Below are 18,862 nucleotides of genomic sequence, written 5' to 3'. Positions count from 1 at the left end.
AGTGAAATTTGTTCAGATGTGACAAGGTGTTTCAATTTCACTTTAATCCACTTTGAAGCCACCCTTTTCCCCATCATTATTTTTATCCATTAACAAAATTATCACTGAAAATTCAATGAAATAATATGATTAATAATCAGATAAATTGAATTAGAAACAAAACAAAATCCAATTATTAATCAATCAAATGTACAAGAAATGAAATGAATAAAATAAATGTTTTCTATATGCCAATTAAAAAGCAAAACTGAATTGCATACATAGTGATAATCAGACAAAAGCAAAAAATATATATGTTTTGACACCCAACATCATCGAAAGGCGAAAACGAAAAAAAAATTTCACATAAACAAAATCAATATCAATCGATAAATCATTGATTGATTTTGTTTTTTACCTTTTTATTGTTATTCTTATAATCCCAATTCATTTTTTATTAGTTTGGATTTGAGTTTTGTTAAAAGGCGTTGTTTAAAAGAAAATATCCGAAAAATAAAATTCTTTCATTACGTTGAATAAAATTAGGTATATGTTAATACAGGGTGTTCGTATTGTATTTTTTTGAAAAAATTTATCAACTTCGCTAAAATATTCATTGATTTCAATGTTTTTTGTTTTGTTTTTCAGTTTGATCAAATGATGAAATTTGATTCCTTCAAATATCGTTTTTTAAAAAAAACAGATCGAATCATTATTTTCGATTAGAAATGGACACTATAATTATAATTATAATTTTTTTTCCTTTTTTCAAATTCAATTAATTTTTTTTGGACAAAAATAATTGGTCATCTCCCCCCCCAAATTTCGATACAAAAATATCAATGACAACATCATCAACAAACATTGTTTTCGTTGTTGATAACTGTCCAAAAGAACAGATCCAAAAGCAAAAAAAACAAACATCCCGATCAGATTAAAATGAAATTTTTTCCCATTTGGAATTAGTTTTTCCTATCGTTTAAACTTATGATATCCATATGATGTATGTGTGTGTTTGTATGTGTACTTTTGTTTCCTATTCGTTTCAAATTCAAAACTGAATAAATTTCAATTTCATGTGATTATTATGTTTGTTATGAAATCAATATAATAACAAACAATCAACAAACAACTATAGTAATAAATAACAATGACATTTAACATTATCAATGTAGGGGGAGGAAAGAAAACGAATGATTTTCACCCTCATTGATTTGATGACAAATAATAATGTTTATATGGGGAGGAATTGTCTGATTGATAATCATTATTATTATTCATTCATTCATTCATTTAGTTATATAAGATGAAATCAATTTTGTAATCAATGAACAAACAAAACAAAAAAAATCATCAATGTGACATTCATTTATTCATAAGAAAACAACAAGAAAGAAAGGAAAATATCCATTTTGTTATCCGCTGTTTTTTTCAGATTTTTCAGTTTTGTTTTGTTTTGTTTCTTGAAACAAAACGGGTCAAACTAATTACCATTAATTTCCAAATAACAACAACAACAGAAATATAGTTTTGACCGAAGTCCAGTAATTCACTCACTCATCAACATTTTATGTCACTCATCATTTATATTAATCGTTTATGATGATCATATAGTGTGTGTGTGTGTGTGTTATACGGTTTTTTTCCATTTTATTATTACAACTTTATGATGATTATGATTATAAGAATTGTTGTTGTTGTTTTTTTTCGAAGAAAATTTCATTTTTTTTCAAATGTTTAAAAAAACCGAATGATTTTTTTTGTTTTGTCTTGTTACTTACCTTTTTTTTCACTGCACAAAACAAACGTGATTATAATCATTCTTTTGGCTGTTGCTGATAAAATGTCGTGCTTATTGTATAATGTTTCGTTTAATGTTTTGTTTTGTTTTGACCACCATCATATCATCACCATCATCTAATGTGATGATAAAAATCGTATCTTTGATTTTAAAGATATGAATTGAATGAATGAAGCAAACAAAAACAAAAACAAAAACAAAAACAAAATCTAATCTTAGACAATAAATCACTGAACAAAAAAATTTGGTAAATTTTCGTTGTTGTTTATATATAATGTGTGTGCATTTGTGTGAAGATTATCATTGAGATTTCCTTTCTTTTCAAAAAAAAAAATTATCATTATCATATGCTTGTCTACAGAATAAAGATGATGATGATGATAATAAGGTTTTTCTCTTCTTTATTTTTTTTCAAAACAAAAATCATGATGAACAATAGAATTGAATTTTTCATTTTAAGCAAAAATTTTCAAAACAAAAAAATGTTCTCGATTTCATTGAATATTGATTGAATGAAAATATCAATATAAATCATCTGACATGTAATAGTGACATTGATCTTGATTATTATTTAACCTATGGCTACCATTAATCAATTAAAATTTAAATCTAAACTTTCAAATAATAATAATTAATTTAATTAGTTTAGTGTTAAACAATTGCAAACAATTTATTAATCATGATAAACTATTCGGCTAATTTATTACAAGATTTTTGTTGTTGGATAAAAACTCTTTTTTTTCAAAGTTTTTTAGCATTTTACAAATTTTTCTATTTCGCCAACAAAAAGATAACAAAATTTTGGTTGACAAATATTCATTTCAATGTTTTTTTTTTTGTTGCAAAAGAAATCACAATTTAATCGTACACCTGTGTGTGTGTTTACACACAAACATCTTTCACACTTTTGAATGATTTTTTATTTTATTATTCAACAACAACAACAACAAAAAAGATTATAGAAAGAAATTCAATTTCATTTATGCAATAAAATGATTCAAAAAAAAAAAAATTTGAATAACAATGATTGATTTTCAATCAAATAAACAGAAACACTAAAAAAACTAAATAAAAAATGTTGAATTGAATTGAATTGAATTGAATTGTAATGCAATGTCGTCATCATTATCATCAGCAAAAAAAAATGTTTACCACAAAATTGTATTCGATCGGAAGTTTAACAAAAATCTTTTTTCTTTTTTCTTTTTTTTTTTGACAAAACAAAAAAACATTTAAACGGGCAATTTTCATCATCATCATTATCAATTCCACATTGAAACAATAATTGAACTTTAATAATAATTTTATTAAATAACACACTGCCAACAAGATGGCATTTGTGTTTACTTGAAAAAAAAAGAAGAGAGAGAAAAAAAAAAAATTATAATTTCATATTAATATACTGTTTACAAATATAATTGAAAAGTAAAAAAATTATTTTTACAATTTACAAATTCACTAGCACTGGATAAATAATGATTATTTAAATTGTAGAAAGTGCAATTGAACAAAATATGTTGCGGACTTTGATATTCGTAACCACACTCACATTCTGGTGAATTGACTATATTCATTCGAAATAGGTAGCTGTTAAATTTACCGTGGCCAGAAATAAACTGAATATTAGAAAAATTCGAGTGAAAAAATTTTGGTATGGGTAAAGATGGAAAAAAATCACGAAAAATAGAATTTGTATCTTGATAATATCTGGTGATGAATTGGTTCTTCCTACTTTCACGAACCAAGCCTTTAATCAAACCATCTGAATCAAATGTATTTGCCAGAATTTCACAATAATCAGACAGTTTGCAGACATCACAGATTACTGAAACAATATTTTGAGAGATAGTACGATATGCACAAATAGCTTTAACTAGAATTTGATGTTGTAATGAATTCAATTTCAGTTTAGATTTAACCGGAATCATATTAAACCAAATGTGACAACCATAAACAATAGCCGGTCTAATCATGCCAATAAACAATTTAATCCTTTTTTTGGAGTTAATGCCCCAAGTATTTCCAATCAAAGCGAACAGAATATTACAGATTTTACTAGTTTTTTCAACAATATTATTGATGTGAGGGGTAAAATTAATTTTATTGCGATGACGGTGATTACCAAAGGTAATACCAAGAATCTTAATCGTATCACTTGGTTCTACACGTATGTTGCTGTTTAATCTAATGACCGGTTTTGATTTATTAAAAAGATAAAGAATGTTTGTTTTCTTGTGATTGATTGACAATTTCCTACTACAGCACCAGGAATCAATAAATGAAACACATGAAACAATTTTATGTGATAATTCTTGCTTCGTATCAGCCCAGCAAATGACCGTAATATCATCAGCGAATGCAACAATTTTTGAATTTTGAATATTGTATGATTCAAGAAGATCGTTCAACAATAATATCCACAATAAAGGAGATAACGCCCCACCTTGGGGACAACCATTCGTTAATGATTTCCAAATAGAAATATCAGCATAGTCAAAATTGATGGATCGATTGGTAAGATAAGATTTAATAATCAATATTAAATCAGCTGGAAAATTATGAGAGTCCATCTCATATAAAATCGCCGGCCACCATGCTTTATCGAAAGCTGATTGTATATCAATGGCAATAATAGCTACTTTTTTATCAGCTTTCATTTCAATAGCTGTATTTATAATCGATTTTAAAGCAGACACTGTTGATTTACCTCTTACAAAACCATGTTGATTAGTATTCATATATGATTCAAAATGTCGATAAATTCTATTATTGATTAGTTTTTCAAATAATTTGGCTATATGAGAAATCAAACTTATCGGCCGATAACTTTTGACATCGTTATAGTCAGATTTATTAGGTTTAGCAAGGACTCTGACTGTGGCCAGTTTCCATGCATCCGGAAAATAACCAAATTGAATACATTTATTGAAAATCGATAAGATAGAAGGAGCTAATAAATCAACCGATGCTTTAATCATGTTGTTTGAAATAAAATCAAGACCCGGAGCTTTCTTAGAATTAAGTTTTTTAATATAAGAAACTAATTCATCAATTGAAAACGATATATGGGTATGATTGTTCAGATTCAATGTATGATTTCTTATGCCACCAGAAAACGTATTGTCGGAAGAAGGATCATCATCAGGAAAAAGAGAATCCAACAATTGATTCATAATAAATAACTTGTTCGAAGGTGGTGAGCGATCAATCATAGGAATTCGGTTATCTGACTTTTTTAGCATTGATTTTAGTAATTTAAATGTATTACCAAAGTGATTATTAGAATCAGCTTCTTCAAGAAACGAGCGAAAACTAGCTCTTTTTGCTAGACGCACATTTTTAATATAGCTATTACGAATTCTTTTATAATCATCTTGGGTGACAAGACAACTGCGTCTATAATATAAATTTTTGATGAAGTGAAAATGTCTTTTTTGCAATTCAAGATCATTAGTCCACCAAGAATATTTCTTCGGATAGGGAGAAGAATTGCGAACAGGAAAAGTACAATATGCCGCTTCTAGGTAAATATTAGACAGTTTAGAAACAGCTACATTGATATCATTAGGTGATGAACAACTATCAATAAAACAATTCAATTCTTGCAATTTATCAATGTCGATATGATTCGTATAATCTTGTATATTAGATTCGATGAATTTCCACGTAGATTTAATAACATGTTTTTGAAATTCATCATTAGATGATACAATGTGAAATTTAATAGTCTCGTGATCAGACAATTCAGTGGCACGAGAAACAGACCAATTTGCGATATAGTTATATGCTTTAGAATTTGTAATTGTCAAATCAATAATACTAGCATTACGACATGTTTTGGTTTTATCATTAATCACAATAAGATCGTGATTATCAATTATTTCTTTAAGTTTAAATCCATTTTTATTGACAATCACATCATGCCAATACGTATTCCTAGCATTGAAATCACCACATAAAATGATAGGAAAATTTGAAAAATTTGAAAGAAGAGATTCAAAAAAATCTTGATGAACATCACAGAAAACGTTGGAATGAAGATATATATTTACAAGAATAATATTAGTAGATTTGGTTTGAATCGAAATAGTTGTAGCAAAAGAATTGGTAAATGACATTAAATGTTCAACAATAAGGTTATTATTAAGGATAACAAAACCATTGTATATTACACCATTCAACATATTACTATGAAAAATTCTTGAGGAAATTGAAAATGGAAAAACGTTGTTGAAAAGATAAGGCTCTTGGAGAGCAAGAATATCAATATTATCATTAGTGATCGAACTTTTTAATTCATTGTGTGCAGTTAAACTTTTTCTTAAATTTTGTTGTATAATTTTTAATCTATTGAATTTGCATTGGAGAAGCGGAAGTTGATTGTTGTGATGAAAGTTCGATGGTTGTTGTTAACGATGAACTACTGGCAGGTAAAGTGTATGATTTGAATGCTGTTTGACTCATTAGACGATCAATTTGTTTTTTATATAAAGGGCAGCTGTCACGATTAGGTCTATGACAAATATCATGTTGATGAACACCATCCTTAAAAAAACTGACACAATTACAACATTTGTTGTTTTTCGAACAGTTATGGATACCTTCTTCACCGATAATTGAACTTTATAATCTTTGCCTGAGAATCTTAGCTTTGTTGTTGTCGATGTTGTCAATCCCATTATCATCATCATTATCATCATACAAATTATCATAATATTATTGTGATGAAAATGAAACAAAACGAAACAAGATATTAGAAACATTAAAAATATAAAATTGGTAGGATTGGATAAATTCAATTGTTTTGATCCATTTTATCATCATCATCATCATCACAACAATCAATGGAGTTACTAGAGTTTGCTTCATTTGCATATATTGTTTTGGCTGTTTCATTTTATTAGTTTTTGTTTTAGTTTCTGTTTCGTTCTCCCCTTCTCGTTTTAATATGTTTTTTTTTGTTTCATAAAATTCGAATCAATTGGTTGACAATAATAAAAAATAATAATAATAATGATCCGAACAACGAAAAAAAAATTGTTGAAAACATTCATTCAATTTCAATCAATCGACTGAAAAATTGAAAAACAAAAATGGATCAATGATCTAAATATGTGAGAGACGATGGTAAAATTCCTTTTTTTATCAATTTTTATTTTTTTTGTTTTGTTTCAAGTATGTGTCAAATGTAAGATGAATTGATACATATGAAAATGGAAAACTTTTAAAAACTTTGAAATCATACCAAAAAAAAAGAAGGTGAAGGCTATTTAAAAATTTATCGATTCAGAAAAGGGTGTGAATTGATTCAAAAGAATTGAAACTAAACAAGAATGACTTCTGTAATCTATTCAATTTTTTGTTGCTGTTGTTCTTAATGTTTTAAATTTTCACATGATAAACATTAGAAATCTATTTAGTTCAAACACGTGGCAATAATTTTTTTTCTTTTAAAAATTCCATTGTAATTTATATCGAACAAAACAAAATATGTAACATATTTACACGAATTGAATCGACAATGTTAGCTTTTGTTGTTGTTGTTTGTCTTTAGTTAGTTTAGTTCATCATTTACTGCTAATGATTTGTAATTTTTAACTAACTTTAAATGTAAACGTGTAATATATATCGTGTGTATGGTTTTTCCTTTTATTGTGTGTTTTTCTGTTCAAAAATATATTCTTCTTCGTTTTGTTTCGTTTGATTTTGTTGAATTTGAGCACGATTATCGCACGACGACGACTTTCAAGATTCACATCTCATCATCTTATCTTCTTCTTTTCTTTTTTGTTCGAAAAAAAACATGAACAATTGAAGCCTATTCATAATATTTGGATTTCTTTGTTTGAATTTGAAAAAATAAAGATTTTATTTCAAAGATATGATCTTCTGTTCTCGTTTTTGTTGTTAAAAAAAATGTTTTATTGTTCAAAGCACGTGTTTTGCATCTTATATTTTCAAAAGTATAGTTTTAATAATAATAATAATAATATTAATGAAAAGAATTATCAATTCAGCACATGAAATTTTTTTTCAGAATCTCGTTTCGTTTCAAACAAATTATCATTTTTGTTTTTTTAAATTTTATAATTTTCAGTTTGTCTCGTTTGAAAAAAAAATAAAATAAAACATGGAAATGTTTCATGTAAAATTCGTATGATTAAAGAGAGAAGAACATTGATTTTTATCACGATTGAAAAAAAAAGTCTAAGTTTAAATTGTGTATCATCAATAATGATAATAATAATTATTATTATTGTTTTTCTCTAATGGATCAATCATCAATCAATGATGATGATGATTAATGATGTTATTATTGTTATTGTTTTTTAAAGATTTTAATTTTTTTTTGCTTTTTCTTTCATAATAATGATAATAATAATAATAATAATAATAATCCCTGCAAATGTTAACACAAACGTAGTAACAAAATAAAGGTATTGCATCAATAAATTTTATAGTTTTTTCATTCATTCTTTCTTTCTTTTTTTTTTTGACATAAAAAATGATAATCATTTTTTTCTCATTATAACAACACAATCATAATGGACAACATTTAAAAATTAATGGATAAATTGAATTGAATTGAATGAACAGTGGATACAGTTTTTATTCATATTAACGATCTCTCTCTCTCTCTCTCTCTTGATTTTTGCTTTATCAAGTTCCAAAAATTTCACACAAAAATAAATTCCAAAATGATTTAAAATTATCGCTCTTTTTTTCTGTGGTTGATTCAATGAATAATTTTTTTTTTGGTCCCAAACAAAACATTTTGTTTTGGCCAACAGCCATTCAATTATAAGCAACAAAAAAAAATTTCTCCAAATTATTAGATTATTAAATGAGAATTTGAAATAGTTTTGATAAAAGTGCTAATGGAAAAAAAACTTGAGAAAAATTTATTAATCAACTAATCAATTAAATATATGCCATGGACAACAGCTAACTTATTTATTTATTTATTGGATTTTTTGTCTTTTCAAATGAAATGAAAACAACAACAAAAAAATCAATCAAATCCACATAACACGAATTAGAACAAATAGATAAACGCTTAAATTGCCATTGTTAATCTTGTTATGAATACCACCGGAAAAAACTACAACAACAACAACATAGAAATCAAAAATGTACTTTTGTTTCAACTTCAATGTCAAGATCTTGATTGTATGCTTATTTTATTCTAATTTTGTTTGGCTTTATTTTCATTGATGAAAAAAAATTGGATGGGAAAAAAATTCCAATCAAACAATTTACAACTAACAAGATTTAAGTGAAACAAAAAAACATCTAGACATTTCAGCAAATATTTCAATCATCATAATCCATATTTGTGTGTGTATCTGTGATCACATGATCATGATTTTTTCTTCAAATATTTATTTTTATATTTCATAGAAGAAAAAAAATGAATAATGAATTCAATTCAGGGCGAGGCAATAATCTGAATGTGATTGAAAGTGAAAATTTGAGATACAAAAAAAATAAAATAAAACAAAAACACACACAAACAAACATATCTAATGAGAATTCCCAAAAATAGCCACATTCACACACACACACATACCACATTTTTAATAACGGAAAAATCAAACTAAATAATTAAATACAATGTACATAGGTCGTATCATCATCATCAATGATCAAACATCATCATGTCAATTGATACGCCCAACGATGAATGTCCAAACAAGCCCTATATATTTCTTAGTTTTTTTTCGTGATGGCCTTCATCATCATCATCGAATGATCCAAAAAAAAATTTGATTTGATCAATGAAATTGATTCATCATGAAAAAATGTATAACAAACAAGCAAACTAAATGAATAAAATATCGATTTTTTTGAATTTTTTTTTTGCTTGGAATTTTCAAATATTCACGAATAATTCTATCGATGATGATGATTTTGCAACCGAAAATAAATGAACAGAAAAAAAACTAACATTATAACCATTTTTTTTGTTCATGATGTATTTATGATTTTCATATATGGTGTCCATTATAATTACGATGATCATCGATTATGTTGGAAAAAAAAATAAAAAAAAACAAGAAAAACATTTGTTATCAAACACAATCGATTCGTATTCGATCACGATCTTTGTTTTTTTTTTTTTTTTGTTGTTTATGTTTAGATCGATATCGAAAAAAAATAAATTCAATAAATAGTGATCCAGATGTGTTTACAACAACAAAAAAATGTAGATTATTATTATCATCAAAAAATAGACTTAACAAAGAATATATTATGATCATGATGATGGCCAAAAAAAAACAAAACAAACAATAATGAATAATGAATAAAATCAATCATTCGTTGGATAAAAACAAAAATAACAGAACAGAACAAAACAATGATTAATCCACCAATAATAATAATGACATTGGATTTCGAAATGAAAGGCGGTTCACAATAATCAATTTGGATAAAAAATGAAACAAAATAATTTGCATTTGTTCCAGAATTCTGGATATTGGCCAAAAGGTGGCTGTAGTGGTAGCTCTTTTTTTTTGGATTCATTTTGTTGTTGTTTAATATTTGGCCTAATAAGTATCCAATTCAAAATGTATACATTTGTGTACTCACACATGGATGCTTTACAATATCAACAAGTGGTAAGTTTGTTTTTTTTTCGGTTAATTTCAAGCCAAATGCCAAATGATGATTTTAAACAAACAAAAAATTTTTTGAATCTTTTCAAATTTGTTGATTTTTTTTTTGTTCTTTTGTTGAAATATATAAATAGATAAAAATAATGGCCGACAATCGACATGGTCGATTTGTCGATCATTCAAATTCAGATGATCTATTGTATTGGTTTCAAAAACAGCAAACATTTTTAACTGAACCTGGTGCAACACATATCGGTATTACCGATAATGATGATATATTTATTATACGAGATTCATATGCGTGTATTGATTTATATGATCGAAAACAGATTAATGCTTGGTCAACGACAAATGATATTAATGAAAATGATAATGATGATCTTCGTTTGCCTATTCAAACCATTCCAATTGTTCGACAAATAAAAGTGATCACATATCAATATGTTAAACCTATCAAACAACATTCATCATTATCATATTTAGCTTTATTGATCGAAAAGAAACAAACAGTTCGTAGACGACAGATTTTGATCTATACGAATTTTCCATCAAAAAATTGCTCCAATTATGAACATTTTAGACCTGCTGGTATATGTCGTAATATCAAAAAAGATATCGATTTTATTGAAACTAATATTATTATCGAAGATGATGAATATTCGGATTTACGTACAATTGCCTGTTGTCCAAACGATGGCCATATTGCTATTGGATTGGCTAATGAACCGAAAATTTTGATCTATGAGCTTATTGTTGTTGATCAACACCAATCTATTATCGATTTTATTAAAATGAAACTTATTCAAATCTCATTCATAGCCGATATTATTCGATTTAATTCGGGTTATTGTGCCTTTCTATCCTGTAATCATGTTCAAATTATTTGTATAAAAGAATTCAAAAGAAATTCAAAACATGAAGATACAATTATTAACGACAAACAAATTTATTATAATAATCTTATGGTGAAATCTGGTCAACATGAAATATATGGATCAATGATGCCTAAAGCATGTCCATTCAAAATTTATAGTGAAGGTAATCTGAATAAATCAAACTATTGTCACGTGTATTGTCGAACATTTACGACTTCATCATCATTATCAATGGATTCGATTCCATTGAATCGTCCAATACATCATTCATCATCGTTGATTGATGTAAAAAATTATTCAAACAATAATGATAAAAATCTACAATATCTTAGCTATCAGATTGAAATGGAAACCATCGATAATGACATTATAATTGTTTACATTCTATGGAATGATCATATATGGGTCCATGCAATCTGTTCACATCGAGATCCGTTGCGTTTGATTCCGATATCAATCATTAGTTTTAATGGACGATTTGTAAATTGTTTCGCTATCAACCTTAGACATGATGTCATTTATGTATTAAGCAATGATAGCCTTTCTATCTATGTTAGTCATGTACATAATTTTGTTACAAAATTTCAATCAAATACGACAAATCCATTCATCAAACGAATGTTTTTGATTGGCAAAAATCAATTTTTTGGTGCACAATCAATCATATTAGGCGCAACATTTGTATTGTTAGCCTGTATGCCAAGTACGGACATATCGACCATTTATCTACTGGATAAACCAACCATTCGTTCAATACAAGATTGTTGTCGCCATTCAATACGACAAATAAATATTAGCGAAAATCACGAGAATCATGAAGATGTTCCTGTTCCGTTGAAAATTTTGGCCGAAATTTGTTGGAATCCAACTACAATCAAAAAACAACCATATGATCGAAGTTTAATTGATCGATTAATTGGACAAACAATTCGACGAATCGTATCCATTACTAATGATGATATTTTGATTCTACGTCGAAAAGTTTTGGCTCGATTATTGAATTTGTTAACCGATTCTATGTATTGCCCATTAATCAATTCGTTTGTTGATGAATATTTTAAAAATTTTATTACAAACGATGATAAGATGATGAACGTTGAACGTTCGAAAACTAATACCAAATTACCAATAATTGATCCTAAAAATGTAATTGTTGATCATCATTGTTTTCATTATTTTTCAGCTATACCGACAACGATGTTGATTGATGTTGAAAACGATACATTACCTTTGTATACAAATGAATTGAATCGAAATGATCGAATATATCAATTTTATTATTATTTATTTGGCTTAATAAGATTCAATCTACAATTTCATCAATTATCATCATCAATTAATAATGATTTGAATTATTGTAAACAATTATTTGCCGAATTACGATATGAAATTGAGCGACAATTTTTATGATTGAATAACAACAACAAACAGCAACGCCTCCTAACGATCCAGATTGTTGATCATTATTTCAAAATAATTTATTGTCCTTGAAAATATGTCCTTATACCTTTTCCTACATTGAATAATACTTCACCATTTCAGTCGACGAAAACAACGACGTCAATGTTTATCAACATTCGAACGATACATGTTAATATTAAATATTATTTTTTTTTCTAGTCTTGTAGATCGCAAAATACTCAACACGTTGTTTTTTTTAATTTGCATTAAACATTTATTTGGTTTCGTTTCCAATTTTTATTAAAATTTTTACATTTTTTAATTAATTAAATCAATTCAAAAAAATGGCACCTAAATGTGTACATGCTGCAGTTGGTGCATCCATATTGAATTGTAATTTTATACGAATACGGGAAGAATTGAAAAAATTAGTCGATGCCGGTATCGATTTTGTACATCTAGATGTAATGGATGGTAATTTTGTTGATGATATTACATTTGGACCATCGTTTGTTCGCAATTTAATTCTTGATTTTCCGTAAGCATTGATTAATGTTTGATATATTTTTTTTTGTTGAATTTCAATAATAATTTGATTATAGTGAAATTACATTCGAAGTTCATATGATGGTGGAACATCCTATAAAATTTATTGAACCAATGGCAATGGCTGGTGTTAGTCGCTATATATTCCATTATGAAGTGACCAAAAATAGTAGTCCAGATTATAAATACAGTGTTGAAGAAATAATCGATTCGATACGATCATCAAAAATGGAAGTTGCATTGGCTATTAATCCGGATACACCAGTACAAGTAGTCGAACCATTTTTATGTCTAGTTGATTCAATTTTGATTATGACTGTACGACCGGGTCTTGGTGGACAAAAATTTATGGCTAATATGATGCCAAAAGTGCAACATTTACGTTCATTAAAACAATCAACAATGGCCGATATTGAATTAGATGGCGGTGTATCACCGGATAATACCGATATTTGTGGAAAAGCCGGTGCTAATCGAATTGTTTGTGGTTCAGCATTGTTACGATCAACAAAAAAATCCGAAGATATACTTAAAATGCGTGGTGATCTATACTCAACAATTGATTAAATGATTATTTTAATTACCAAATTTTTCTAAATTCCATAGCTTTTTCAAATTAATCTTTAATTTCCTTTCTTTGCATATCAATTTGTTCAACAGCAAAAAAAATTTTATACAAAATAAAATAAAAAATTGTTTGACGTAACTCAAAAAACTAATAAGTGTTACAGCTCTTGATCCATTTAATATTTGATAAAATGTCAACATTCTTATTGTCAACGTATACGTAAGAATGTGGCAGTGGAAAATTTTCCGAAATTATGATAAAAAAATTCGAAAATATGAAAAGAATCTTTCCGGTAACCATGATGAAAGACGACAACATACACTGAAAAAAAAGTAAAGTGGGTTAGTACTAACCCAAATGGGTTGGGGCACGTGGGCACACCATTTTGGGTTAGTACTAACCCATTTGGGTTAGTATCAATTTAGTTGCAACCAAATGGTCTTATAACCTTTTTGGGTTAGTACTAACCCTGATTGCAACCAAATGGTTTCCTAACCTTTTTGGGTTAGTACTATCCCAATTTTTGTTGCAGCGGCTCCTTTCCCCCCTTTTTATCCTCCCCAAATAATTTAACCCCATATTAATTAAAATTTAATTGATTTTATTAAAATAATTAATTAATTAAATTAAAAATAAAAATTGTTTATATTTTATCTTCCGATTGTACTCGTCTTTTCGTGCTATTCATAATTCCAAAAGTGAATGTCCAAATTTCAAAGATAATCCGATAAAACAGGTTGCCAATATCCAATATCAGTGATTGATACCAATGTCCATCAACTATGATCGATAGCTATATCCATTCCAACAAATGATGAGATATAATGGTAAATACCTGACGGAAAAAAATATAAGTTGTCAGTTTGTTCATTTCATTTAATCACATACCATTCATTATCATTCCAAATCGATGTTAATTGTGCCGATATTCGACTGATTTAATCATATTTGTCGATTGTTATGTTGGTCACAAAGTTTCACCCGACACCGAATTCAATAGGAAATAGTTCAGACCATGTTCTCTAATCCTAATCTAACCTAGCCTATCCTATTGTTGAACATTATCAAACTATTCTTGAATCAGATGCCGATGAACAATGAAACCAACAAATCAATCTGGAATATGATAATCAATCGAATATTGTTTCGACATTCATTAGTAAAGACTTGAGAAACTAAAGTGAAAGGTATTATATGGATTAGATTTCAAATTTACCTGGATTATTACCAGCAGTTTTATTTGGGAGAATGTATTTTCCTCACCAATTATCCATAGACTTTTGCCATGTCGAATTGTATGCTAAAACGAAGGAAAATTGTGATCATTTTCATGTTACTCAAAATGATAACATTACCTTTATTGATTTACTGGAAATGTTAATTAGCAACATAATGAAACTGAAAAAATAAACTGGAAAAGATGTGATTAAATGAAAGTTTATTTAAAATGAAATATAATTTGATAATTACAAACTTGAATAAATGCCATCGTGAAAATGATCATTTTTCGTCAATTGCATCAGAGTTCGTTCAAACAATTTTCATCAATTTCGTGGTCAATTTTTAATCTGAAACAAATAAAAGCATAAACAAAGATAATCTTTAATCAATAAAAGTGGTTGTTCCAAAAATTTGGACCAAAATCAATGATTAAAATGGAAAAAATAACTTATAAAATCAACCAGAAAAAAACGTTCGAAAAAACAACCGTCACCGAAAAAAGTTCGAAATAGAATGACGAGGACAACCGATTTTGAAGACCGTTGAAACGAACTTTTGAAACTTGCATTCTGATTGGACGAGAAAAAGTATAGAAAATTGTTACCACTAGCCGCCACTATCCGCGAGAGAAATTTTACGCGCTAAAACGATTTACACTATCAAAAGTGCAGGCCGTGTTTGTATTGAAAATAGTTAGCATTTGACTATGCGCAAATGATCATTTGTCTAACTTGAAAATTTTTGGAAAAATAATGCATTATTATTGTCCATAGACTTAACATTGGAAAACATTAACAATTAATTTTATTATCATTATTTCCAACTTGTGAATTGATGTATTTCAGAGATGATCAATCCTCTAGAATCGATGGACCACATAATAAAAAATATTTTTAATTCCAAAAAGAACCAAGAGTGAATTAGGAGATATGTTTGACAAACCTAACATGACTCGGAATGATGAAAATGAAGATATGTTAATCCATGTTAGTCACATAAGAATTCTGTTGACATTTTGTTGTTAAACGAAAAAGGCGCTAAATTCATTCACAAATGAAGAAAGCGATCAATTTACCATAACAAACCTAACATTACCAGGAATAACAAAACATAATATATTCATATCAATCGCATAAGAATCGTGTCGATAATTTGTTCAAAAGAAGAAAACGCTCCAAACTTTGTCATGAACTGCGAATTCACTGAAACAAGAATCATGAAAATGTTCAATACGATCCATGTTAATCACATAAGAATTGTGTCGATAATTTGTTGTGAAACAAAAAAAAGCGCCAAATTCATTCACAAATGGAGAGAACGACAAATTTATTGCCACCAAACTAACTCAAACAAGAATCTTGAAAATAAGAATACAATCCACATTGATCATATTAGAATAGTGTCGATAATTTGTTCAAAGTAAGAAAACGCGCCAAATCCATTCAGGAATATTAAAAACGTTAAATTTATCGAACCAATCTTAACATTATCAGAAATAACAAAACGATCAATATTAATCATAAAGAAATTGTGTCGATAATTTGTTCAAAAGAAAAAAAGCGCCAAATTAATTCACGAATAGTGAAAATATTAAATTTACTGCCACCAAACTAACTCAAACAAGAATCTTGAAAATACAAATACGATCCACATTGATCATATTAGAATTGCGTCGATAATTTGTTCGAAGATAAAAAACGCGCCAAATCCATTCAGGAATATTAAAAACGTTAAATTTATCGAACCAAACTTAACACAAACAAGAATTTTGAAAATAAGAAACAAAACCACATTGATCATACCAGAATTGTGTCGATAATTCGGTTGAAGACAGAAATGGCGCCAAACATTGTCATGAATTGAGAAAACATTAAATTTATCAAACCAAACCTTACATGAACAAGAATTTTGGAAATAAGAATACAATCCCCATTGATCATATTAGAATAGTGTCGATAATTTGTTCAAAGTAAGAAAACGCGCCAAATTAATTCACGAATTGAAAAAATGACAGATTTCAACTTTACATTGACTAAATTCATGCAAACGCTGATACAATTCACATTGATCATATTAGAATAGTGTCAATAATTTGTTCAACGTAAGAAAACGCGCCAAATCATTTTACGGATAGTGAAAACGACAAATTTCAACCTAACATGATCGAGAATCTCGAGAATACAAATACGATCAACACTGATCATATCAGAATTGTGTCGATAATTTGGTCGAAGGAAGAAAACGCGCCAAATCGATTCACGAATAGTGAAAATGTTAAATTTTAATTTGCAAACAAGAATCTTTAAAATTCAAATACAATCCACATTAATCGTTTATGAATTCTGTCGATGATATGGTCAAAGAAAGAAATGGCGCAAAATCAATTCATGGAATAAGAAAACGACAAATTCAACGGATCAAACTTAACATGACTGAATGAAATGCATGTTGCTGAACAGTTAGAAAATGCAAATTAATTAGTTCGATAATTTAATAAGGTCCATCAATCAATCATTAGGCTATATCAGGGGTGACCAATTGGGTGGTCATTTTAGATTTGGAATTTGTATTTGTTATGAAAAGATATTCTTCATGTTAGATTACCAATTTGGATTTGCTGAAGAGCGATATTCTTCATGTTAGATTACCAATTTGGATTTGCTGAAGAGCGATATTCTTCATTTTAGATTTGGAATTTGTATTTGTTATGAAAAGATATTCTTCATTTTAGATTTGGAATTTGTATTTGTAATGAAAAGATATTCTTCATTTTAGATTTGGAATTTGTATTTGTTATGAAAAGATATTATTCATGTTAGATTACCAATTTGGATTTGCTGAAGAGCGATATTCTTCATTTTAGATTTGGAATTTGTATTTGTTATGAAAAGATATTCTTCATTTTAGATTTGGAATTTGTATTTGTAATGAAAAGATATTCTTCATTTTAGATTTGGAATTTGTATTTGTTATGAAAAGATATTCTTCATGTTAGATTACCAATTTGGATTTGCTGAAGAGCGATATTCTTCATTTTAGATTTGGAATTTGTATTTGTTATGAAAAGATATTCTTCATTTTAGATTTGGAATTTGTATTTGTTATGAAAAGATATTCTTCATTTTAGATTTGGAATTTGTATTTGTTATGAAAAGATATTCTTCATGTTAGATTACCAATTTGGATTTGCTGAAGAGCGATATTCTTCATTTTAGATTTGGAATTTGTATTTGTTATGAAAAGATATTCTTCATTTTAGATTTGGAATTTGTATTTGTTATGAAAAGATATTCTTCATTTTAGATTTGGAATTTGTATTTGTTATGAAAAGATATTCTTCATGTTAGATTACCAATTTGGATTTGCTGAAGAGCGATATTCTTCATTTTAGATTTGGAATTTGTATTTGTTATGAAAAGATATTCTTCATTTTAGATTTGGAATTTGTATTTGTTATGAAAAGATATTCTTCATGTTAGATTACCAATTTGGATTTGCTGAAGAGCGATATTCTTCATTTTAGATTTGGAATTTGTATTTGTTATGAAAAGATATTCTTCATGTTAGATTACCAATTTGGATTTGCTGAAGAGCGATATTCTTCATGTTAGATTACCAATTTGGATTTGCTGAAGAGCGATATTCTTCATTTTAGATTTGGAATTTGTATTTGTTATGAAAAGATATTCTTCATGTTATATTACCAATTTGGATTTGCTGAAGAGCGATATTCTTCATGTTATATTACCAATTTGGATTTTTCTGAAGAGCGATATTCTTCATGTTATATTACCAATTTGGATTTGCTGAAGAGCGATATTCTTCATTTTAGATTACCAATTTGGATTTGTTA

The 18,862-nt window shown here is 27.6% G+C and overlaps 2 protein-coding genes across 2 annotated transcripts; both read left to right on the top strand.

Moving 5' to 3' along the window:
• Nucleotides 1-10,122: 10,122 nt before the first annotated feature.
• LOC113789757 (uncharacterized) lies at nucleotides 10,123-12,683 on the top strand. Its single transcript, XM_027339337.2, has 2 exons — nucleotides 10,123-10,401; nucleotides 10,533-12,683. Exons 1-2 carry the CDS (start codon nucleotides 10,219-10,221, stop codon nucleotides 12,681-12,683), a joined length of 2,334 nt encoding a protein of 777 aa, XP_027195138.2. The 5' UTR covers nucleotides 10,123-10,218.
• Nucleotides 12,684-13,000: 317 nt separating this feature from the next.
• Rpe (ribulose-phosphate 3-epimerase) lies at nucleotides 13,001-13,933 on the top strand. Its single transcript, XM_027339344.2, has 2 exons — nucleotides 13,001-13,212; nucleotides 13,277-13,933. Exons 1-2 carry the CDS (start codon nucleotides 13,019-13,021, stop codon nucleotides 13,785-13,787), a joined length of 705 nt encoding a protein of 234 aa, XP_027195145.2. The 5' UTR covers nucleotides 13,001-13,018; the 3' UTR covers nucleotides 13,788-13,933.
• The last annotated feature ends 4,929 nt before the right edge of the window (nucleotides 13,934-18,862 follow it).

This window comes from Dermatophagoides pteronyssinus, unplaced genomic scaffold, assembly GCF_027571235.1.
Source record: "Dermatophagoides pteronyssinus isolate colony J.1.1.1.1 unplaced genomic scaffold, Derpt_VIB-CSIC_2022.12 sq0005, whole genome shotgun sequence".
NCBI classification, from domain to species: domain Eukaryota; kingdom Metazoa; phylum Arthropoda; class Arachnida; order Sarcoptiformes; family Pyroglyphidae; genus Dermatophagoides; species Dermatophagoides pteronyssinus.
Note: the sequence above shows the minus strand (reverse complement) of the source record. Positions and strands in the feature narration are given on the sequence as shown.